Here is a 27,436-nt window from a genome sequence, read left to right as displayed (position 1 = left end):
CGGATAGCAATAGGTCACCTGAGTTTACTCAGGTGACCTAATAGAAAAAAGACATAAACTAAAAACATAGTTCAATATAGCAACCTGAAGAAACGATACTAGATACATCTAATACTGCTAAATGATACGTTTGAAACCAGGTTTGAAAAGTTAAAAGAAATGCAAATGTTCTTACGCAGAAAAAATTACTTAAAACTGGTTAAATTAACATACAACACCAGTGGATACTGTACAAGTGTGACAGAGGCAGTAGGAACACGATCGGATTTAAGAAAAAATCAGTTGATATAGATAGGAGTTTATAGACGGTAGGGTATGTGATTTAGCATATCTTTTTTTATCTTAAAGCCGCTTCCCTTTGATTATTTTTAAAACATACTTCACTGTGTTTGATATTACATTCATACGATGGTATAAGTTGTCAAAAACGCTGCAATGTAATTTAACCCCCAGTACAAACAATTAAAATTTTCATAAATGCATGAAAACAAGTATAATAGTTGTATCATCGATGAAAAGTAAATCTCGCATGGAATTGAATGCTTTGAACTCGCTCATACTTTACATGTGTTTAACAAAATCACCTGAAAATCAAAGTCTTTATCAGCGGTTTTTCATTGTATCGATCCAATGTTTACTTTATGTCGGAACAGTTGGAGCCATCCCGCTTTTGATCCATATATCAATTGGGCCACAAATCTGTAAACTTTGTGAAATTCTACAGATTAAAGTGCTTTTAATTTACAAAAGCAAATGGGCCCAAGATATCGTTTTGTGAAAAATCGCACAAGCCGGTCCAAAAATATAACAAGTGGTGGTAATGCATGACCATGCAAAATGCTCATATAACAAGTGGCGAGGCATGGGTAGAAGGAAATTTTTTTTTATACTAAAGTAAGACCACAAATAATCTGCAGGTAGGTCCGAAAAGATGGAGCAGATTTAGCTTAACATACGGCGACTCGATTGAATTTAAGAAATCGATATTAATATACGTTTAAATCACGGATTCAATTCAAATCGAGTTTGATAGCAATAGTTCCAAATATCATACAATCTCTCATGACTAAACCTTAAACCAACATACATCGTAAGTTCCAACAAATACCGCTGAAAAGTTACAATTAAGGTATTCAATTTATAACGATCAACTTTTGTACCTAATCATGGGATAATTTTGAAAAAGATATCAAATAAAAATTAATTTTTTCGATTTTTGTGCAATTAATTTCACGTGAAATTTTACATTGAAGTCTATAGGTAGCGCATGTTTTATTAAGATGTTGTAAATAGTAACTTAAATGTCATGCAAATCTCTTGGTGAATATATACCGTATTCATAAACTCCATCTTTTTATAAATATGATATAAATCATTTACAGTGGATACTTTGAAAACTTGAAAATGGTTGGCTTCTTATATGTGATCAGTCAAGTGAATTTGGTTTATTTCACTTTTTAAATATTTAACCTATCTAAAATGATTCAGATTTGTTTAACATCCCTTCATTATACATGAACAAACATTGAATATACTATCGTGTCGAAGATTTTACTTCTGTTTATTTTGTTTTTCTTATAAATTTTAGCGCGATTTTAATCAAAATACTTTCTCAGGGTTTGAATATGGCTATATTGTTCGGAAAAAGCTTTTGTTAGGTTCAAATGATGGTTAATCTCATTTACTCGTTTATCTAAATTCATGATAGTAAAAACGTCAAATGTCTTAGAGTTTTAGATAATTGAATTTCCTCACCTGTCATCTTTATTTTGCTAAAAGCATTTACAGGCATTATATACTTCAAAGGGAATTAATTGGCTAGGTAATTTACTTAGGGATTAACTCAGGTGTCATGGTCTGAGCTATTATTCATTTATCGTTTTACACATGTTACATAATTTTTGTTTTATATACCGTTGAAATTCTTTTGTACAAGAGTCGGAATCGGACAGCCGTCCCGATATCACCGATCTGTATCAAAATTACTGTCAGGTCCTTAATAAATGTTGAAACGCTGATTGGACTTTACTCGGTTACTTTTACCAAATTGAGGGCTACTACTCGAGTGTTGATCGGGTTATAGTACAGCCGAGTGTTGATCGAGTTGTACAGTAGTCCTTATTGGTGGTGCTAATTTTATTGTCGGTAATCGTCCCAAACCTTTCTGGACTGGACGTTGCCGGCGAAATCCTTACGGACATTCCAGGAAGAAGGATAATTGTACAAATTTTGATTATCAATAATCTAAATTTTTGTAAAGGACAATACCTTTAAAACGGGGACAGGCATCTCAAGAACATAGTAAAAGTACTTCGCAAAACTCAATCAATATCCCTAGACTTACTGCAAAAGGTAGTCTAAAAAATAGACCACTAGGAGTGAATACTATACTAGTATATACAATATAAAATACCAAAATCCCTATGTTGAACGATTAATAAAACAAAGATGTAACAAACCTATAGAAACAGACATTTTGGAAGATAAGCGCAGATTGCATCTGTTGAACAGGCGTAGAGAAGTAGACCTTTTGGTACAAAATACTAACTACAAATGTAACCTTAGCAACAGAACCAAATATTATATACTCACATTTAAGCGACACAAATTAATCTTCGGGATTTAGAGAAACAATCTTTTGGCAAAAACTTTCTCAATTTGATTTAGAACATTAAACTTTGAAACTAGACACAAACACGCATCTTAACCTTGTAAGGAAATGCTTTTTATTGAATAAATCCACTAAATATGTTTTTCTCTATTCTTATGATACGAAATGCCTTCTGACAAAATCGAGTGGGGACCTAATCAGACGACTGTTAATTGATTTATCAGCAGATTAATATATTTGCATGTAAACAATGTAAACATTTTACGAACTGTTTACAATTATCGTCCAACACATTATTTAGCAGCGCTCAGTTTATCAAGGGACAGCGGCGTTATTCAAGTACAATAACGATCGATGTTCACAGTTTGAACTTTTTGATTGAACATGATATTTTATAGACACAATGTCAAAAGGATCAGACACAACTTCAGAAACTTATTCTTCTCCTTATACAATATCTTTCATACTTGCCAAAATAAAAATACACATATCTATAAATAGTCTATCTACTACAAGTACTTGGATTTTGGTCCCATAGTTCACTTTGGGCAACTGTTTGTTAGTCTGTAACAACATCATGCGCAGCAATGGCCAATAAATCTATAAAAGCTTAAAATTAGTTGTGTTATTTTCTAGATGATCTTGAAGAACTTTTTTATATCTGTTGATAATAATGTCTTCTGTAAAATATGTTATATTTCATACTTTTGAAGTTACTGTTTAATTAGCTGCATTAAAAAAGGAATTCATGGACTGGTATCAGACTTTTTCTACATCATTACTAAAACCTCCATTATTGAAAGAAACGGTTCTTCTCTATACGTAACATATACTGATCGGCAATCGTGATAATTATTTTGTATTTTTACTAATCCTTACTTATTTAAGCGAGATGTAAAAGAAAAAAGATTCCTTGGTGATTTATAAGAGATATGACGTAGGCGTCGGAACAGAAGGGAGTGGGGGGGGGGGGGGGGGCTTTGTCCAGCACACTTTTTTTTTGCAAAGTTAGACATAACCAAAACAAAAACCATTTGTTTGTTTTGTTTTGTTTTTGGCTTGTCAAGATTTCTAATAAGTTCAGCCCCCTACTTTCAATTTGCTTCCGATGCCACTGTATGAGCTATGTACAGTGAAGGGCAGTGATCATTACAGAGCCCGTGTGTAATGATTTTGTTGTTGCAATGTTCGCTACCTAGATATCGACATGCACCAAAACATTTTATTGTTTGAAAAGCAAAAACAACTGCTTCCGTTAAATATCGTATCATTCAATACCTATATACGAATGTTGTCTCAGATAAAATATGGTATATATAATATTTATCCACAAATTTAGACCACCAAGATGTAAAATCAACACAATCGAACAGCAACAAACTCTACTGAACACTCAGGGACAGGTCATCAACAACACTGGAATCAGACTATCGGAAATACTGGTCAGCAAAAAAACCAATGTTCATGAATAAAGTAATGTAATCACTAATAATTATTACAACTAAGGAATGATTATTTGTTGCTTAGCAAAAGGGAGCACATGGCTCAGTGACGACGTGCGTTAGGCCGATAACCGCAAGGTCACTGGTTCAAACCCTGCTGTGGTCAATTAATGTTGTGTATTGTGCACTTTAATAATGCACATCATCTACATTGTCTCAGGGTTACGCTATGGGTTAATCTGCAATGGACTGGGGCCCCATCCAGGGGGAGTCACTGACTATCATCCGCCTAGATAGCAGGAAACTGGGGATAAGCACCAGCCGTGTGCGCCTTCATGGCATGGAGAAGGATTTAACTTAAATTTAACTTAACAAAGTAAAAATCATTCAAGTAAAATAACATTTTTATTTTGCCATTGAAAATTTCATTATACATTACACTTCTGTATAGATGAATACAAAGACAAAAACATTGTAAACTGAAGCTGCACCAAAGATCAAACTTTAAAGGATTTTCTATACACACTGTATGGCCATTTGGTTTTTTTTCTACTTGTGAAACAATATTCCGTAAAAATCTTTTTTCTAGGAATAAAATATGGACAAAACAACAAATTACATTTATAGATGAACAAAAACCTCTTTTGGTGACTTTTGATTTGGGGATATACATTATTTTGATTAACAACTTTGTGCTAAGTACATATACAAAGCCACCATAACTTTTTTTTTGAAAAAATCAAGTCAGAGACATTTAATTATATAAGATAATTCAAATGACCTTGATGTTTATTAAACAACATTGGATTATGGGTAATGCAATATTTTGAGTTTATACGATGTCTATGTATGAAGTATTACATGGATCTCATACACAATCATGTAATTATCAAATAATACATTAGATATGCACAGAAACACAGAAAATCACAATTACTAATTCACGTGTTTTGCTGTTTCCTCTGATGGGTATACGTAAAGGAAGTTGGATTATTATTTTTAAAAAGTTTTTTTTACCTGTACAAAGAAGTTTTGTGGGTTTTTTTTTTTGCTGATAAGTATATTAGCAAAAATGTCCTTTTCACTCAGAAAAAAGAAATTTTAAAAACGTGCATACGATATGACAAGACTTCATATAGCCTAATAAAGCATTGTATAGTAGTGGGTGAATCAATTTGCATGAGGTGGTTCCCTAGTTTATAACATACACTTGATACAACTTCATACATTGTGTTCACATACCCAATATATGTATGCAGCGTTACATGAAAAAAAAACATTAAGAACATTTAATGTTATTGAGGGACATTGAACCACAACGTATGAACAATTACATTTCATTTACTACCTATACATTGCATTAGATTGATTTTCTATTGTTAACATCAATCTAGCAGGCAATATGGTGTGGTTGATATGCAACAAAATGCAAAAACAAAACACAAAGCACATATCTGAAAAAAAACAATTCCAGGATGGATCAATTTGCATACATAAAATTGATGAACATGCATGTACAACAAACAAATGTATAATTTAAATAATACAGTACTCATCATAAAACTTAAAATTGATATTGTGAAGCATAATATTCACACTCATGAGGCATTATGTACAATACTGATTAAAAAAAAACATGTAAAGAAGAAAATACAAAGGCGAACAAGTTCATCGAATAAATATCAAAATGTACACAATCTTCAAAGAAAAAAAAACATACATGTATATTGATGCATAGTATAGCATGATTTTTAAAACTCTAAAATACGTGTATTGCAATGATAAAATATATGAAAATTTACTGTGGAATCATCTTTTTCTTCTTCTTTTTTTCTGGGGGGGGGGGGAATATTAATGGATTTCTTAGGTACCCCCCTTCAAAAAGAATTATTCATCCTTTAAAAAAAGTACATGACACATTATTTACTCTTGAATTATGATAACTCACGTAAATTGTCTATCTTTGAACTGTGTCTTAATGCAACTATATTTCTTCACTGACAATCATGCACAATCAAAAATAAAAGCACTGGTAAATATTATAGCCAAGCTTAAGTGTCAACTTGCTTCCAAATAAAATCCTTCCATACGAACCATTTCTTTGTGCATGCCAGCTGTGATTTTATTTCCTTGCTTTAATTTCCTATGTACATGTTCACTCACAATGGATAGGCATTTTCAGTGCAATTTATTTTAGGTTTTGTTCTGTTTCAAGTCCATCTCTAATACCTGCTTCAATAGCAATAATGATACTGTCCCTTTATTCTACTTCTTTATAATAGTGTAGAGGTTTTTTTTTATAAATACAATACACATTGCCTAGCTTCAGTTACTAGTAGCCTGTTTCTCACTTCTCAAATTTACAGTGTACTGTGTTCATAAGATGTGAAAATCTTTTCAGTCTTTCTGCAGTCTTCCAAATTCAACCATTTATATACACTCACTAATGGGTGATTTGGGTTTTTTAATGGACTGCACTACCAGGTACTCAAATACTGGCTTTCAAATCAAAAGTGAATCTTTTTATCTGTTTGAAATCAGTAACTTTTCTGATACCTGAAAACAAAATTCTAGATATCTTTCAACTCCAGACTCATTTGTTCCATGCTAGTAGCCGCTACATCCACATCATCACCAATGTCTATTACATCTTCATCAAAAGCCACCTGAGGGGTTTCCCTTCCTGGTGAAGAGCTGAGTCTGCTTTCACTGTTTATCACATCTGATGATTCTGAGACTTTTACCTCTGAGGAAGAAGATGGATGATCTGCACTATCCCCACCAGCATCATCCACCTCCAAGTCATTATCAGAAGCATTAGAGAGCGGATTAATTGACAAAGTATCATTCGCATTACTCATTGGAAAGCCCATTCCATTAGACTGGTCATACATGGAAGGACTGGTGATATTTGGAGGCATGGAAGTTATATCCTGTACAGCTGATACTTCATCATTCTGCCCTCCCAGGACCAGTAGAGGCTTTCCAAACTGGTCGATCAGAAGCCACTGGTTGGTTCCAGCAATGGCGACAGTCTTAAACTTTCCCATGTTGCTCATGGGGGAGGAAGGTGGTTGGGGGGAAGTCACAGTGCTGTTTGCCATAGTAGACGACAAGGAATACTGAGACTGAAGGGATCTGGCTGACATACTGTTATCTAGAGACTGCATCGGCATGTTGATTTGAGGTGTTGGGACTGATAACGCGACATGGGCTGATGAAACTGGTATCTGATAATTAGTTGATGGGTTACTGGTATAAGCCATGTTCTCATGCAACATTGAGTTTTGACTGGAAGTGGTTTCCATATAACCTGGTTGTGTTGAAGAATGGAATGAAACATTCGAAGGCACCACAACAGCAGGGAAGTATGGTGCAGATGTTCCAGGACTGTTCTGAAGGAAATCGACAGCAGAAGTGTTATATACCGCTGATGACATGGTTGGGTCACTAAGACGGCCTTCCATTGGTGCAGCAGCACTTGGAGGGGGTGCAGTGGCGGTGGCACTAGGTTTACCTGCCAGGTGAAATGTATATTGACAATTTACAACGTTTTGTCTAAATATTTAATCAATTTCTATTTACATGTAAACATCCGAATCATTGATGATAAGGTTTTTGTCAAACATCTTAATTACGGTAACCAACAGAATGCACTAAACAAATAGTACATACTCATCTTTTTTCTTCTCTGTTCCAAATGGGACTTCACTCTGGATTTTGTGATTGCACCTATAACGTCATGAAATGGTACAAATTACCCCAAGTTTTATTTTGATCTTTTAATATTTTATTCTTATTAGAGTCATGAAGAAATTTAATACTTTTTTTTCCTCATATCAAATGCAATATTCCAAATGTAAAGTACACTTATACAAATGAAAATAAATCTTTTGAGATGTCAGGCCTGTTCTCCTGAATTAGCTCTTTGTTAAAAATTCAGCCAAGTCTAATGTTCACATACTAGTATTAATCATGGGCAAACTAATAGAACTTTTCTCATTTTCATAAATGTTCAATATTCTAATTCAACCAACAAGATAACATATTTACATGTATTATATATTAACCCAACAGTTCACATAAGCACACTTGTTTTCATATGCATGCAAAAGCATTAACAACAGCATTTATGAAATGTGAAGAGTAGACAACCAGAATATGGCATGAATTATTCATGAGAAGAAGAAATGCTCAATTAATTGTTCTATGGTCAGAAAGTATAAGCCAGCTAAAGTGGTTTTGCATGGGCGTTCAACATTGAGCATAGATCAACCTTACACATCAATTCACATATTTCATTCTAGAATTGTACATTTAACATCTCATTTGAGAATGGGAGGCCTTACTTGCTTCAGAGACAATGTCTTCAGGTATGTTGCTGTAGTCTTGAAGCTTCCTCTTTTTACTTTCAATAACTACTTTTCCTACAATCAAAAATAGATCAAAGTTTTTATTTTAGTAACCTTTACTAATATTACGTAAGAGAATATATGTTTCTTTTTCGACAAATCTCGGAGAGTAAAGATAAAATAGAGGTTTTTGCAGTATGAGAGAAATTTTTAGTCCATTTCTTTAAAAGATAACACATTTTTCATATTGTTAATTATTATTAATGATTTTTTTTATATGTACCATCAAAGGATTTATGACATACATGTAATGATCTCTCATTTTAAATCAAGCAGCATTAAAACTTTCAGCTAGGCCAAAAAAGATTACTAAGGTACATATTTCCATTTTTTACACCATATACATGAAGTTTTGATCACCCTTATGACATGGGCATCAGAACCAAGGGGTCTAGGGGGACTATGTTTAAATTTTCAATGCACAATAGTAACCTCTTTTTTCCTAAACTTGAGAGAATTAAGATATTCATCTATAATTAAATAAATCTTATACATTTTATTTTGCAAATAGATCTTACTTACCATCTGGTGTGTACAGAAAGTCCATCGGCTTAGCCTCCAGGTCCACTTTGCCATCTGATTTCACATATACCTGTATCTGTTTTGGAACTTCAATTTCCAAATTTTTATATGGTGGAATTTTGACCTCAAGAACCTAAATTAATAGGTAAGAATTTTTTCAATGTAACATTGATAGTCTCTACCTCTACTCAGCATTAAATGGGCTAATCCAGAAAATACTTGTTTTAAAATGATATACAATGAAGCATATTTGTTAACCTAACTCAGAGAAGAGATAATCAGAAAAATACTGATGCGAGGCTCATGAGTCTTAAGGATAACCTGAATATATTGTTAATACATGTACAGCCCTGTGAATAATTAATAAAAATAAATTTTGATACATCTTGTGAACTATTACAGATATGTATGCTATTGTAGTATATGATATAAAACAAGACGGAAACGTCTTTCAACACCAACCAAGGTTCATTCTTTTCAGTTTACGCCTGAATTAAAAAAATTACAAAGATAACCCAGATTTAAGAATTTATGAAGCAAAATCAAAAATTGAACATAAATAACATTGTTTGATTCCATTTAGAGGGAGAAATAAATAATTTACCTTAATAATGAATTTCGAAAAGGGGAGAGGGGATCAAGAGCTTGGTCTGTAGACCAACAAGAAAAGTCTTCCGATTGACCGATGACATATTGGTTGTATTTATACGCTTACAAACAATAGAATTTAAATAACAATAGACAGGGCATCAATAACCTTAAAAATATACACGGACTATGAATTTCCAGAATCAATATACCGTATACAAATACATGTACATATAGATATATACCACACTATTCAGGATATTGTTCAACTTGGGAACAATTTGGGAAAAAGGGTCTCATGATAACACTATGATGCACTTTCATATGCATTTTTAAATAAATCTTAATGCATGAATAAAATTGTATGTGTTTACATGAGGAGGGGTCTGAAAAACTTGAAAGTTAATTATCTCAAGAAAGACAATTCATGCATCACAACATTGTGATCAGGGTTATTTTGGATACCCACAAAGGATTAATGGTACAAATTTAGTGACAGTCTTGGACTTTACACCAATGCTAGAATTATCTTGTACTTAATAAACTCTTCTAATATTATTTCAAACTATTATCTCATAGGTTTTCCTGTAAAGGGAGACTTACATTTTTTATCACATTTGGCTTTTCAGCTTTCACATTCCAGCCTTCATTATCTGTAAATCGAACTTCTATCCCTGCAAAAAATATAATGATAGGTTTTCTAATCTACATTTAATAAAATTACCTGATAATTTTAAAGTTTGGTATAATGTTGATTTTGAATCTCTCAAAGTATTTTATCTTTATAGCACTGCTGAAGGGGTTTGAATCCATTAAAAAATTCTTGCCTCATCATGATGGCTTTTGCCACTGCATTGCGAGTTTCAAGTCGTTTATAGATCTATTGTACATTAACTTCTAATACGAGACAAAAGAAGGTTAAAAATGTATCACCATTGATATGAAAGTATAGGTAAGTAAAACTTGAATTACCTTTCGGAATGAAAGAGTCACCAGTGAGAACAATCAACATGTATTCGTTGGGACTTCTGGAGCCTAAACAGGAGTGAGCAAAGGGACGAATGGTGTGGATGCTGAAGCTTCTTCCCTCCTCTGTAATCAAATCATTATGCTAATGAGCAAGCGCATGTTCTGGTTAATTGCTGTTTGGTTGTGTTAGTTTTTTAGAGGAAGGGGTGCAGATAAAAAAGGAAAAAATAACTCAAATTTTCATGTCTATATACTGTAAGATAATAAAAATTGAAAGATTATAATGTGAATTGATTATTCAAAGCAAGTGTATACAGTCAGTGTATAAAAAATCTGAAACATCATATTCTTAGAATTTCCATCCTTTTAACAAGTCATATAGAAAAAAACCCTTATTAATAACTTTATAAGTACAACACTATATTAATGTATTTAACCACATGGGTTTGAACCTGTGACCTTTCATTACCTAGACACTATAATTTTATTCAAAACAAGCAATATAAACATTTTTTGTTTTAAGAGAAGCTGACAAGATGAACTTCATTCATCACAAGCATTCAAACACTTACTGGCATTAAGCAAACTATGGGTGGCATCCGACAGCATGAACGTCTGTTTTCCGACCTTGTAGAAGGCTTCCACAAATAAAGACACACACTTGCATTCCTTTACATTTTTATTTATGTTCCAATACCCAGCTGCCAAATTGAAACAATACTGCATATCATTTAATGGACGATAAATAGTTAAGTATGTGATTTCATGGATCAATCCCCAATCCCCTGGCCCCACCCCCTGCATGCCCTTTACAGTGAACCTACCTTTCTTCATATCTTCACTGTATATGCCCATATACTTTTCCATTGCTTGCTTTCTTTTTGCAAGTTCATCTTCATATTCTCCTCTCTTGGGAATTTTAATTGTTGCTTTACATGATCTGAAAAAATGATATCATAAACATAAATAAATTTTTACCAGTCAAAAAACTTATTTTAACAATTAAAGAATAGGGAATAATTAACATTCTTTGGTTTTTGCTTTTGTCTGTGATATAACTAAAATAATAAGTCATGATAAAATTCTGTAGATTCTGAGAAATTAATACCTGCGTAAAACCGCAAGAAGCAAATCTTGGCGATTTTAAAATCTTGCTTTTACATATATTTTTTGGAAAGCTAGTTTTTCACAGAACTTCAAAATGTAAATATAAAGTCCTAAACACTTTACGTCCTCTATATTCCTAAGATCTACTAAGCACCTGTTCTTTACACGAAATGAAATCAATATATTCATGCTTTTAATAACCTAAAAAAATATTTTTCATGTACTTACAATGTACACTTATTTTCTGTTGTTGGAATGAATTTTTCTACATACAGTCCATTTTTACACTTATCACCAATCAGACAATATGGGTGAGCCTTCTTGTTGCTAGGATCTATCACGTGGATTCTCACAAAAACCTCTGTATATATATTGAGGAACTATAAAAAGAAGTTTAAGAAGGATCAACATAATGTGAAATAACAAAGTTGAAAACTTTCAAAATTATAGCTAGTATTTATCAATTTCATTTTTAAAATATCACAAATTGATTCATTGAAAATATTCAAATATGTTTTGTTCTTGACATGACATATTATATACACTATCAATTTTTAAGTACATGGAAAATTTAAAAGATTCTTTCAAAAATCATAATTCAGTGGTCCATTTTTATATAAGATTTTGCCGATTTTGTTTGTCTTCTTTAAACTGAATTCTCAAGAACAAAAAATTTGTAATGATATTTTTATGCATGCCTGTTTTTCCTTTTTACTGAGTATGGTATATTTTCTCATCACTTTAGGACTTTACGTATATTCTTACAAAATAGAACAACTCAAGATAGAAAATCTAATCTGGCCCCGTCGTCACCAACATTATAAAAATAGTGTCTGTTTGGGAGGGTCAGTTGAAATTGACAACTCGAGAAAAAACATTGTTAACCTCCGCTTTGCGTCGGTTGACAAAGCGGAGGTTGACAATGGTTTTCGAGGGATGACAATTTCAACTGTTACCCTCCAAAACAGGCACTATTTTTCTTTTATTATACTGTATGTCAATTTCAAACAAAACTTACTGCTTTTATATAGAAATGACTTTAATTCTAGGGTGAACCGTAAGCACATAATTTACACACATGTAACAATTCGTTTTATTATACTTTCATGTTAAATACTGAAATCTGTTTGGTTTAAACGCAGTTGATAATCCGTTCTATTACCCTCAGCGTTAGCAACACACTTAGCAACGGGTAACACAACGAATTGTTACATGCGCAAATATCAATTTTCCGTTTTGCGTCGGTTGACAATGGTTTCCTCGGGGTGTCAATTTCAACTGTTACCCTCCCAAACAGGCACTATTTATATAGTGTTACCCATTTCCAAATGTGTTGCTAAGGCTGAGGGTAATAGAATGTATTATAAAGTGCGTCTAAACCAATCAGATTTCAGTATTTAACATGACATTATAATAATCCTATTTGATGCATCACCTTCTTGAATGTCTCTTAAAATATCTACCTTTATGGATACGAGCTCCTCCTTGCCAATGTTTCTGTTGTTAAGTTCCGTGTCATAACGGAATCGTGTCATCTTGTTAGTGACGACAACCTCCATTGTGGACTGAGGAATTCTGTGTCCATTGGTTGGTTCAACTTCAGGACCTGGGGTCCCAGAGACATGTAAACCAGAACCTAAAAATTTTCAACACATCTTAATGACGTATAATGTATGAAATCAGAAATAATATACATACCCCCCAAAAAAATGTGACAGAGACATGCAATCATAAAAAGCATTGAAATTACCGGTATTGTCCCTATAAGTCAAATGCAGTTTCTCTTTGTCTGCATTTTGCAAAAACAGTGTTCATGAATGATTCCTATACCATTTTGGCCCTTAAAGGCTCTTAAAATTAATTAACATAAATACTGATTTTTTAATTTTTGTGGTACCAAACCTCATGCAGCATAAAAGCTTAAGGATTCATAGTTCTACGATTTGATTGATATATATGCTTTCACAAAAATTTCAGAGGACAGATTTTCAAGAAGGCATCAATTTTCACAAAAAATTAAGGAAAAAGAAGAAAGGAAGAGAAAGAGAAAAGAGCAATTTAGGTCAGGCTTTGAAAAATGTGATCCACTTTTTCCTCAAACCTAATTGCAAGTGTTAAAGCATAGTCACCTTTGATATGAATTTGCAAGCTAAAATATTTAAACTTATATGCAGCTATACTTTGTTCGAACAGATTTCAAGTCATGTGGTCAAAAAATGTATACATATTTGGGCCATGAGGTACATAGAACAACACTCTTAAAGAGCTTGGTCACTAGTGAAATGTGAAAGAGAATGGCAACTGCAGTGATCATGATTCAGTAGCTTAAAGCAATATGAGCTGCAATTTTCATGCTGAAAGTTTTTTTTATGAAAATGTTATTTACTATTAAAATGACAAAAAATATCGTGATTTTTAACTTCTGTTTGCCCTATTCTTGTGGAAAAGACCATTAAGAAGCTTTAATTGAAATAAAATTGAATTACCGGGGTATTGTCCTGTACAAAAATTAAACTGCTATATATTCTTTAGAAGAGAAATCTTTCTTCTGACAAAAATTAATAACTTTTTTCAAACCTTTTTCATCATTAAAGTTTAAGTTACATGCAGGCTTATCATACAAGCAAGTTTTTGCAGCAAAATAAAATTCTAAAAAATACAGCTAATATTGCTTTAAGGTATTCAATGTATAATGAAGGGATATTGAACAATTTTGAATCATTTTAAACTAGTTAAATATGTATTGCTAGATAACTATGAAAGTGAAATGAACCAAATTCACATGACAGAAAACATATAAGGAGCTGATAATTTCGCACTTTAAACTTTTTTAAAAGAGTTATCTCCCCTTGATGAAAAAAAAGAAAATTTTGATTTTGTCAAAATATCTGCGGTAAATGATTCATTTTATTTCATATTTCCATAAGAAGAAAGTTTATGCATGTATTAACCAAGAGTTTAACAAATCTCCAAGTTCCTTTTTTAATTACAGTATCTTAATAAAACATACGTTGCCCATAGACTTCAATGCAAAATTCAAGGTGTCATTAGTTGGACCATAATCAAAATTTTGAAAATTCCTTTGGTGGAGTATTTTTATTTGATAACACCTTAAAAATGATATCATGATTAAGAATATCAGACCATTCATTACAGGTACAAAATGTGGCCGTTATACATCGAATACCTTAATTAACAAGCTATTCATTAATTTCTTATATTATATGTATATATATTACCACTTATTAAGTCTTTTGAATCCTCTGCATTGATGGTAGAGTTTGAATTTGCACCAATTCCACTAAAAATTAACTCTAACGTAGTGGGATCTAGAATGGAAAGGTTAGATAACAATATCAATAAAGAAAATTTTACAAACAGCTTTAGATTGTCTCGTCCTTGTACTTTGCAATACTGACACTGTACCAGTTACTGGCTAAGGATTTCTTTTCGTATTTCCTTATATTTCTTGATATTTTTGGATAAAACTTGATAATACTTTAAATGGTGATTTCCTTGTTTATACTCATCTGTTATATCATATCATATCATTATGAAGAACTGAAAACATCTTGTTTTTGTGCTTTTTAGCACAACCCGAATTTGTTGGGTTTTATGATTTACTGTACCAGTGATTGACTTAATTTGTGATAATAACATAGTAAAATCCCTGTACATTTTCAGTTGATACTCTGCATAATGTAATTTGAATTATGCTCCTTTTGGGGTCAAACTCATGATCAAGGTCATAGGGGTTATGATACATATTAAACAAAAGTTAAACTACGCTATGAATTTCTCAGAATTTAATGAATTCCTTTTGTTTCTAGTGATAGTACATGTTATATGTATATATTGATGTTATATCAAAGAACGTATATAATTACTATCACAAAGAGGTAATTAATATTCTATTTTCAACTTATTACGTCACTTAATCCCCAACTACTGAAAGTGCGAAGATGTAAATCAGCGATCGTTTAAGCTCATGGTTAAATCATATTCAAGAAAGTTTCCAAGCAAACTTACTTTTCTTTATTCAAAACAGACGACTGAATATAAAAATCTGGATAGTCGCGTGCTATAAACCCAAACTCTCAGTTTAGCCGATAACTGTTACAGTACCAGCACATGTACTTCTAATGAATTTTACCATATCAAATTGTCATCAAATATTTGTAGTACAAAGTATCTTTTATTTGGATAATAAGATTTTACTTATGTTAATTTGATGAAATGTTATTAATATATTTACCAAATAAATCACTCAAAGGTTCCTCCTGCAAAAAAATTATCACTAATTTAATATAAAAAAAACAATTTCATTAATTTAGTTAGATATGGTTGATTTCACCATTAAACTTCAAATATTTTAAAAATGTATACACAAAAGTGTCTAGGATATAGATTTAACCAGGCTTTGTAGGATGAATAGTCACCAAAAAAATTAATTTACATATACATCATACCATCTAACAAGAAGCCAACAGGCCACATTGCTCACCTCCGCAACAATAGCTAGACACGATTTTAAGATGAACAATTTTATTTTTAATATTTATATGTGTAAAAGATGGTTATTTTGAATGATTCACCAAAATTTGAATGTTAGAAGTCAAGTTACACATGGAGATACAGAGGAAAGAAGTTGTAGAGTTTTAATGTTTATGTACATATATTACTAACAGGTATGTTAAAATTATAGATCATTGTGGCTCAATAACATCCAGTGATTATGTTTTAAACACTACACTATCTAAGAATGCTTTAACATTATAAGGTTTTTACTTTTCTTGAAAAAAAAAAATTCAGAAAGATTTTTAAAGATTTTCCACTATCCTGTTATGTAAAGATTTGGCTCACCACTGTGGCCCTATTTTACCCCCAGAATCCTGATTTGAACATGCTTGTTCAAATCACTATCACTACACTATACTACACTATACTATACTATCACTACACCATCTAAGAATGCTTTAACATTAAAGGTTTTTACTTTTCTTGAAAAAAAAAAATTCAGAAAGATTTTTAAAGATTTTCCACTATCCTGTTATGTAAAGATTTGGCTCACCACTGTGGCCCTATTTTACCCCCAGAATCCTGATTTGAACATGCTTGTACATGTTTCATCTCACCCCTCATTCCTACAAATTCCAAGACAATTTCCTACATGTGACCCCCCCCCCCCCCCACAACATGAGGAAGCTTCCACATTTTCTGTTCAAATGGTTTTTGATAAGAAGATTTTTAAAGATTTTCCCATACAAATTCCTATATTTGACCCTCCATTGTGGCCATACCCTATCACCAGGGATCACGATCTGAACAAAACATAATTAATCTACCCCATCAGGGGATGCTTTAACATTATTCTTTAATTTTTCTGGCCATATGGTTTTCAAGAATATTTTTCCCCGATTTATTCCTATGTTGACAATGACAACAAAGACAATGGCAGACAACAGTCAAATCTTATCAGAAAAACCCATTTGAGCCGTCTGCTCAGGTGAGCTAATCAAAGTACTGAAGTACTGTCGGGAGTTGATTTTATTGATTATTATCAATTTTAAAATAAACGATATGGTATTTTGCCTGGCAAGTAGTTTCTAATCTGTATTTTAATTACACACATTTTTATAATATGAATTGTCAAACTTTTCCGACAAGAATTTCGAGAAAACCCCATATGATAGCCTAATTCCATCAAACTGTGTATCAGTAATCGAAATGTGTCTAAAATCGTACAAGTCTGGATCCTAGAAATATTGAACTCTAGTCTCGTTCAACCAGACGCTCGACTGTCTCCGTTAATCTCCGACTACCAAGAGAGACTCTCTGCTTGTCATAGATTTACGGAGACAGCCGAGCGTCTGGTTGAACGAGACTATACAGAACTTTGGCGTAGGAATACATACAATTACAAAAAACATTTAATTGTTCGTACTATATAAAATCTGACTATTTTCAAGGTATTTATAAATACGTTTCTTTTGAAAAACAATTATGGTACTGCATACAGTACACCAAATTAATCTATTATTTTCAAGATCTACGTCTTGTCAGCGGTGATGATTTGTGCTTATGTCCAAACACTGTTTCAATTTCGGTTTGTCAGAGTAACTGCATAGGAGAGTTGATTAAAATCAACTCCCAAAAATGAAAATACATCAATTTGTATAATGGTGAAATAATACTTAGTGTTGATAAAATTCTTATAAAAATTAAGTGATTTCACAGAAATTTATATTGTATTATAAAATAATTTTATCATATTCTATTTACAGAGTCCTTCTGATCCTCTGCCATTTTGCAGTCTGTGATGACTTCAACCAAAGTTTGTAGACCTAGTCATATAATACTTGCTGTGCACTTCAGATTCCAAAATACTCCTACAAATAAAATAAAAAACATTACATGCTGGATTAAATTTCCCTATATTGATAATACATGTATATTGCATTTACATAATTATCAATTAAGCCATGACTACAGCGTTTATTGCCCTAGCTCATACCCTAAACGAAGTATTAGAACAAATGAAATAATATTATAAAATACTTTGATAGGTACACTATCTTTCCATTTTAAACTGTTTAAGATAAATATTTACCACAGTCAAACTTCGTTATTTTGAACTAGATGGGACTGTTTAAAAACTTCGAGATATCCAAGTATTCGAGATATCAAGGGCAAAATACTTAAAAAATAAGTGGCTGGGACTTAAATATCACTTTGACATATCCACTGTATTCGAGATATCGGTGTTCAAGATATTGAAGTTCAACTGTACTATGACCTTGCTAATTAATTAGAATTTAACACACCTCTTTTTTTCATTGGCTGATCCAAACTTTTGCACCAATGAAATTGTTCTTCTCAATTATTTTTGTTTCTCAAAGCCTTCACAGTTAATTCAACATTACTGTAAATATCATTGAAAACAATTTAGATCATCATTAAATGGAATATTTTAGCTACTGCTAATTAGACAAAAAAAATTGGCTTATGTTTAAAATGGTATTTAATCCATTAAATCTCTACTCTTAATCCATGTGTTATAACCAGAGGGAACCGCATGCAAAGGGGACTTGTAACTTGCATTATAATGTACATGTTAATCAAGAACAGAAAAAAAAACATTTTAACATGCAGTGTACATATATTATACCAATATAATTAAACCCTTACCAATGCAATATGTTCTACCACACAAAAATTAAATCAATTTTATGAACAAACTACCTCAGGTACATGTATATATATTCTTTTGTACTCAAGAGGATTCTCAAAGATATAAATAGTTTCTGTTTCTATTTTTATTTAAGGAAATTTTTTTTATATCTTTTTAAATTCCATGTTTTAAAAAGATATGTGCCTGATCCTCGACATCCTGTGACTTTTGACTTTTGATGACAACACGTCACAACATGTGATATTTCAAACCACTGGGAAATTGTTTACATGTATATACTAAAGTTGCCAAAATTGGGTATCATTCTATGTAGTGCAATACTGACCAAATACAGCTTCGATCTACTGTATGACCCGCAGGTCCCAAGATGAGGACATTCACACACAGCAGGGGTTTTTATTTTATGAATTGTAATATATAATAAAGATGTTTTTTTTCTCCAAAAGTGATTTTTGTTCTCGCTGTCATTTTAAATGTCTAACACATATATAATAATAATAATAATAGTTTATTTCCAATTTTGGGCCCAGAGGGCATACAAGATTACAGATATTAGATAGAAATGCCTAAATAATAGATTCAACATATAAAAATAGTCCATACACATACATGAACTTGTAACAGCCGGGCAAATGTACATCAGTATGTCAAAACATATGAACAGTGTGCATATAATATATAGTCATAAAGGTAATTTATACAAATATAAAGATAGTATCATGATTTGTATAAGTATAATTCACCGGTCATTTAGATCTCAAAGTATTCTGTCTTTTTTTGAAAGCATTGATCAGAAATTCACTTAACTTTGTAATTATTATTTTGTCTTCATTCGACATTAACCAGATAAATTTGTCTTTCTTTGTTAAAAGTATAAAGTTTTTGTTGAGTATTGAGACATAATGGAAAAATGAATTTCTTTCTTCTTTATATAATAGACATTCAGTAAGAAAGTGGCTTTCATCTTCTACACAATTTTCGTTACATAATAAACATGTCCTTTTGTTTCTTTCTAAAGGAATTCTTTGACCCGTATTATTTTTTGTATATTCATATCTACCTCTTTCAACTCGTAAGTCATGTGCACTTATTCTGAATCTACAAAGTATTTTTCTTAAATTATGAGAATGGATAAACATATATGATTCCATTGTAAAATTTTCTTTATATAAAAAATAAGTATCAAGTTTTCCAGAGTTTAGGCCCTCTTCACGTTTTAATGCCCAGTAATTTAAAAAGTGTTTTCTTAAAATTTTCTTAACTTGTTGTTTAAAACATGTAGTTTTGTACTTTTTATATATAGAGAGTGAAATATTAATTTTCTTACTAAAATAGACTAAGCTTTTGTACCAAGAGTTAACATTGGATAGACTGAGATTAATAGTTTCTTTATACGCATGGTGAAGCAGGGAAGATTCTTCACATAATTCTAATCTATATCATATTCATATATCATATATGCTGCAAGCTAGCTACAATTTCACATCCCTACGAATATAAATTTAGGCTTGTATGGGAACTTTTCCCAAAGGTGTGGAACCTCCTAATAGGTGATGAAAATGGATATCTGCTATACAGTTCTGTTAGCAGATCTATCAATTGTTGTGTGTGTGTGTGTGTGTGTGTGTGTGTGTGTGTGTGGTGGGGGGGGGGGGGGGGACCATGGACGAACTGTATGATATAACAAAAAGGACTATAGAGATGATGTGCTATACATATATTTGCCCCTGTACATGTAACTATATACCTATACATGTATAATTATGATTATATTTCTTACATGTATAAAATTATAAGCATACACTATCAGAATTTACACCTTGCATATAATATCTAAAGGCCTAAATCTTTTCACTTCATCATTCCTTCTTGCAATTGTCTTAGATCAGTGAATTTTTCCACAAAGGCTTTCACAGATTTTGCAATAGTTATAACAAGATTATATATATACTTAAGTTCTGTTCAGTACGGGGCACTATAAATACATAAAACAAACTAAAGTATAGATATATCAACTTTCAAAAATTATTTCTTGTGCAACTATAATGCATTAAGATTGAAATCTAAAAAGGGGCGAGGGGGACAGGTCAACTCGGGGGACTGGATTCTGAACAATCTAAATCCTAAGTAAATCAAACATCCATTCAGTTAATTTAATTACAATCCTTTCAAATCCAGAATTTGTTTCTGAAATGGGTTGGGTCCAAAGGACGTAATTATCCAGGGGGGGGGGGGGTGTTATAGGGGGGTCTAAGGCTAGTTTCTTTTCCAAGATTCCAGTAGAATCTTGACCTAACCCTTTTGACCCCTACCCCCCTTTCCCTATACATCCATATATGACTAACCCCTGTGTAAATTTTCAGCTGGATTTAATTGTTATATTTATAGATCTTTAAAATCCCCATCTATAAATATCAGATACTTTAAATGAACTTGCATGAAGACAATATAGGCAGTTTATATACGTACTAGTTAATATAATATTTCATTAAGTTATTCTTATTTGAAACGAAAGAAACAAAAAACCCAAAGACATTTAACTTTAACAGACTTTGCACTTTCATGCATTTAAATGAGGGAGTATAGTGTATTAGTTGCTTAGCCTTTTGATTGAATATACTAATGTGAAACCATCCTGCACATGGGGTATTTAAATTTCTCAAAATATAATGAATAAACATACAATACATGTATTTCAAATATTTATCAAAGTCAATCAACAGATTGTTTGTATGTAGATACATGTATACATACCTGTAAACAAGAACATGATAGCAGAAATATGAAAATTTTGACAATCTATTTTTGTCCAAAGGATTTTTTGAAAATTTTATCCAATTCCTGAAAGTTTTCAGTAGGGGCTAGGGGTCCAAAGGATTTTTTGAAAATTTTATCCAATTCCTGAAAGTTTTCAGTAGGGGCTAGGGAGCAGTACCTAAAAGGGTTTACATTTCAATAAAAGCAGAGAGAGAGAGAGAGAGAGAGAGAGAGAGAGAGAGAGAGAGAGAGAGAGAGAGAGAGACACCAAGATATACATGCATGTCGATCACTTTTAAGAAAGAGAAGCTTTTTTAAAATAATAGAATAAAAGAGTGGGGAAGAATGATGGAAAAGATCCATAATTATAAGGAATGCACAATGCATAAAGAGAGTGTTAAGCCATCTTCACAAGTAATATAAATAGTCAAATGAAGAATTAAAAAAGGAGTTATAGTAATTATAAATGATAAAGGTACAGTGTAAATAAGTTTATGTAATACCAGTTAAAGAATCATTAAAGAAGCCTTTAAGGAGGATTGAAGAATTGAAGATTGAAGAATCGTGACTATTCAAAGAATATTTAATATATCATATTGATTTGAAGAAAAACAATCAAAAATGGATGTAAAGACAGTAATTTGGGGATTTAATGAGGAACAACTAGAAGAGATAGTCAACAGAGATACAAATGTATGAACTATGAATGCATGTTTATTTTCTCTCAAACCGTATCAATGGTACATACATTGGGTACAAAAAAAAATCTTTACAAAATGTACAAATACAGATACAGAGGGTGGGATGATCAAGGGGTCATTTGAGGGAGAGAGAGAGAGAGAACTAGAGATAAAAAGTTGTGTTGGTGATAGAATATGAAAGTGGGGGATAACCCAGTGTTTTTTTAAAAGAATGAGGAAATATTACATGAAAACTAGGGTGAAAGAGATGCACATAGGAAAACTTGACAAAGAATTTAACACATACTATGAAAAAAAAGGAAGGAACACATGTTCACTGAATGATGAATCTCTGAGAGATATAATGACAAGACAGTTTCAGAGGAAACTAACTTTATGTTTATATATATATATATTGGTGGGCATTCCCATTTTTGTTAAGGTGGCTCACTACATCTCGATCACTACACCAAATAAATATATGTCATAGAGTGTAGCTCGGATAGGATGCCCCTGTGAATCAACGTTGTGATCCGCGGCTCACAAGCCCGATTCTTTAACCACTGAGCTATGATGAAAAAAAAATTGTGTACATTGGAATTCTTCTTTAAAACGCCCCATCTAGCTTATCAGGTTTATATACACAGCTTCAATATGATGTCTATGTGGATTTTGCATTGCAATACTGAATAGATTAAAAGTACATGGATGATAACATTAAAATTGAAAAATTGTGAAGGTATTCCAAGCTAGTGACTTCAGAATTGAGAAAAAAATGTCAACATTTCCAGTTATAAATCTCCATAAGAAATATATTTTCAATCCTGTGAATTTTTCCAAGAAAAAAAATGATAATGTGTCGTGCATTTTTCCTAGCTTTCATCAACTTCTTTCCCAGGTATGTGTATTTTTATTAAAAATTGTCAAAATGTGATAGTTCAGTAACTTGGGACAGACTATAGTACATTGCATTCTTGCCACAACATCTATCATTGTTCAAGTTAAATTGTGATGCGTTATTGCAATGACAAGATATGGTACTGCAGGTATATACTTAAATTGGCAAGAATTAGTTCTAACTTATATGCCAGTATGGTTTTTACAAGAAGACAGTAATCAACATATAGTGATGGAAAAAAAATTAAGCACAGAGACTCGGAGGAGTCTTAAGCTCTTCAACAATAGAGCTAAAATACCAATAATAATACACCCCCTTGTTTACAAAACCAATAGGTGTAATCATGCAGTATATACTTTTGATAAAACATGCAATTACAACCCTTGTTTTACAAATTCAACTGGGGTGTGATATTTTCTTAATCTAACTGTACAACTGATAAAACTGATATGTGAAATGATTAAACTGTCTGTTTCTGTAGTCAGCTCATCATCATGTAAACCAGAGACATATATATTATATATGTCTCTGTGTAAATATATCTTCATAACAAAGACAATTACAAATACATAAGTCCAAAATACATTGTACAATGCATCAAAAACTTGTTCAATTTTAACTATTCTATACTTACGATCTTACTGTTCAAACTGAAAACACAATTGGTCGCCTGCTTTCTTTATATTAAATTCATGGATTTTTCGAGGGGAAATCACCTGACGAAAATGTCTATTTTTAGACCTCTACTTTCACTTTTACGAACTGTCCTATCTGTGGGTCGTTAAAACGCGATATATCATCTAATTAAGACTGGTCCATCACATTTGTGGAGAAATAATATTACAGCCGACATTTTTTGAAGAAGGAAATAATACGACGAAATTCTTCCGTAATATTCTTTCATTCACGGTGGTTAAATTTCAAACTGGATCGTTTGGAAAGAATTATTCCGATTCTGAATATTCAGAATAGTCCGATTCTGTGACATCTCAAAGGTTACGTTTTCAAAGCTAATTAAACAGAAAATGAATCAATTATTTGTATAAAATTTGTCGATATTGTTCATGATGTAAAGCAAATATCATACTTAAGGTACGGTCCTATACTCGGCACTAAATGGGCTCAATCATTAAATGCTTAGCTTTAAATGATAAATATACATTCTAGCAATACATATACAAAAGAAAATATGTATGTTTACATGCTAATTTGTTTGTTATCACCTCTCAGACGGGTGTACCCCCTTGTGAAAATTATTGACAATTATGAAATTTGACAGACGTCCGTTTTTCCTAAAAATAATTACCAATTTTGGGAAAATAAGAACTGAACATACAAAATAGAGTATAAGTATTTATTAAAGCCATATCTCATCAATAATTTTGCGGAAATTTTGTGTAAGTAAGTACGCTTTATGGACCTGATGTATCAAAATAGAATACAAAAAATGCACTGCTAGTATCGCGTTTGGTAATTTTTTTACTATTTTATGGACTCAAACTTAAATTCATGGTGTTTATTCTATAGATTGACATCTTAGAAAAAAGATTTGGTAAAATAAATTATATGTTGACGGATTACTTTTCACGCTATAAGCTCTAAACCAAGTAGACCCTGACGAAAAAATTCGTAAAAATCACATTTTGCTACAGTTTTCTGTCTAGATCTGTCAACAATGTTAGATATCATTTAAACATTAATTAATTGACGATTGATTAAATTCGAAATAGCTTCTGTCTCTAAATTTAAACCGGTTTTAGTAAAAGAAAAAGAAAAATTCGGGGGGGGGGGGGTCAAAACAAAGAAGATATAAGCATACCTGAGATCCTGGTTAATCAGAAACTTCGTTTTTCATTTTACTTTAACAGAATCGAGTTTCTCAACAGTAATCATTTCTATATCTCATATAATACATATATTACCGTTCTAATTGCTTATTATTGCCATTGTTTACAACAGCGATGAAGAGCAAAATCAATACCGGGTATCAAAAACGCTTTGTAAAAGTCGAACCAATATTGTAAAATCCGTATTATGACGTAGTGCGATACTCGGACTACTTTAAATAAAATGTGAGAATCTGGAATAACATAGATCTATACATGTACACATGCAATACTCCTAAAAATCTCTTTAAAGTTTTGACCGATCAAGATAAAATTCACTCAATTGTTGTGTATATTTCAGACAAGATTGTAATTTTTTAAATAATCACTGTCGAATTTAGAGGAGGGTCCGGGGGGGGGGGGGGGGCAACAATTTTAAGCTCAAGATGAAAGGTGCAAAAAGATATAAATTCTTTCAATAATGCTTCATAACAATAGCTAGCTTTGTTTGATATAGGGTGATAAATCATATTTTATATTTTCATTTTCAATGAAATGTAAAGGAGATAAGGAACAAATTTAAGAGGTTTGTCAAATTTTTTTTTACAAATAATCCAAAAAACGGAATTAAACAGGCTCTTGATCACCTCCCAGGCTCCCTAACATAAATAATGATGTCAAATTGAATAAAGGTATCGGGATTACTTTTCCCATGATTTAACATAAAATGTCAAGAGATTGTTTAACTTTCTACATAATTTCTTTAAAAGCCGTAAAGTACGAGGAAATATTCTTCTAACCAATTATCGAGCCACAATATGGCTCTAGCACTAAAAAGACACCCTGGAATCATTTACCTTAAGGTCAGAAGCGACCTATTTTCCATTATAATTTTCTACTTTTTTTTTTACCATCACCTCAATGTGAAGATTTCCACTAGGCTACGTAATTCCAAAATCATATTTTCATGATATATGTGATATTTTTCTACTTGGATATATATAGTTTCAATTGAAAATATATACTATGAACTCATAATAAGCATTCAATTGCATTTTGTATACAATTGAAAAGAAAATTCAAAATATTTTAACTCCGTTACGCACCCTGGAATTTGGACAGTAAATAAAGACGAAATAATCTTAAGGAAAATAATCTAAAACTCGGGAACGTCGCGTGTGTCCTTAGGATACGCATGTTTAGTGTATCATAGAGGAAACAAATTTACAAACAATTTTTTTAAATAGGGCTAATGATTATTCAGTAATGAAACTTTCCCTTTTGTTTTATAACAACATAGGAATCAAAATGAACACTGAGAATATACCGGTATGCATTTGTGCATGAACTTGACGCCTTTGAGTGTCGAGTACATTCATTTATCAGTAACATGAACATCCCTCTATGATCGAGTGAAATATTTCCAAACAGAATTATAAAGAAATGTTTTTCTCCTTCAATAGTAGAGCATTTTGAAATCAGATTCAACTATTATCAGCATTAACAGAGAGGCAAGATTAGGCCTCCATCATTTTCTTATGTTTTTTTTTTATATTTATTTTTTACATTTTTACAAAAACAGCAATCTACAATGTCAATGAATGAAAAAAAAATAGCTTTTTTAAGGAACGGGAAGAAAAACATCACTCTATAATGAATGAAAATTGAGAATTGAAGTGGTCTTTGCCGTATATTCAACAAAGGCCCCGCGAGGTCAATTTCAAATCTTCGAGTATTTGATCAAATCAAATAAATCCCAAAAGGCTTTTTAATAAATTTTATCCGGCCCGACCGTATTTGATCATTAATTTGATATTAATATTCAAAGAATGATTCCTTATAATTATATAATATTAAGCAACTGAACGATTAAAAATCATCAGTCATTGATGAAATGGAATATACATTACTAACTCGATTCGTAGCGTCATCAGAGACAAAAACACTGGAAAATGTAAAAAATACGAGAAAAAAAGTTGTAAACGAGATAAATTGCCGTTAATTTGCTTTTTAAAAAAAGTCTCATTATATTAGAATATCTTCAATATCAGTCGATCTCCATGAACATGTTTGTGTTTCAGAAACTATTTGATTGCTGATGACTCTAGAGGAATCGGGATCCATGGTATATCTGTAAAGACTCTCTACTGGAGCAGAAATAGTAAGCAAATATAACTAACTTAATCGAGAGTTCGGGAGAGTCCATTACATTTCGCTTTTCTCGAATTATAATGAATATCAAATGATTTATTTTCATCGTATACTAGTACATTGTACATGGTAACTGTAACATTTACAGTCAAACTTTGTTATCTAGAACTAGACGAGACTGTTTAAAAACTTTGAAATATCCAAGTATTCAAGCCCTTCGGGCTTTATTGGATTTGATCATGCCCTGAACAAAATTATAACCTCATAATACTCAAAGAATT

At 31.9% G+C, this 27,436-nt stretch overlaps 1 protein-coding gene across 3 annotated transcripts; it reads right to left on the bottom strand.

Moving 5' to 3' along the window:
- Positions 1–4,439: 4,439 nt before the first annotated feature.
- Positions 4,440–24,094, bottom strand: LOC105346928 (transcription factor p65). Of its 3 annotated transcripts, none has more exons than XM_034468509.2 (15): positions 23,813–24,094; positions 18,476–18,573; positions 17,934–18,040; positions 15,907–15,931; positions 14,889–14,980; positions 13,115–13,270; positions 11,880–12,031; positions 11,369–11,484; positions 11,117–11,245; positions 10,548–10,667; positions 10,179–10,249; positions 8,988–9,120; positions 8,403–8,480; positions 7,729–7,785; positions 4,440–7,570 (listed from the first exon to the last, which is right to left on the bottom strand). In XM_034468509.2, exons 3-15 carry the CDS (start codon positions 17,955–17,957, stop codon positions 6,624–6,626), a joined length of 2,100 nt encoding a protein of 699 aa, XP_034324400.2. In that variant the 5' UTR covers positions 17,958–18,040; positions 18,476–18,573; positions 23,813–24,094; the 3' UTR covers positions 4,440–6,623. The 3 variants fall into 3 exon arrangements, with proteins under 3 accessions (XP_034324400.2, XP_065943579.1, XP_065943580.1); XM_066087507.1 differs by having other exon boundaries at positions 13,115–13,287; positions 14,891–14,980; positions 23,813–24,093; XM_066087508.1 differs by lacking the exon at positions 18,476–18,573 and having other exon boundaries at positions 13,115–13,287; positions 14,891–14,980; positions 23,813–24,093.
- Between the last annotated feature and the right edge of the window lie 3,342 nt (positions 24,095–27,436).

This window comes from Magallana gigas, chromosome 6, assembly GCF_963853765.1.
Source record: "Magallana gigas chromosome 6, xbMagGiga1.1, whole genome shotgun sequence".
NCBI lineage: Eukaryota > Metazoa > Mollusca > Bivalvia > Ostreida > Ostreidae > Magallana > Magallana gigas.
Note: the sequence above shows the minus strand (reverse complement) of the source record. Positions and strands in the feature narration are given on the sequence as shown.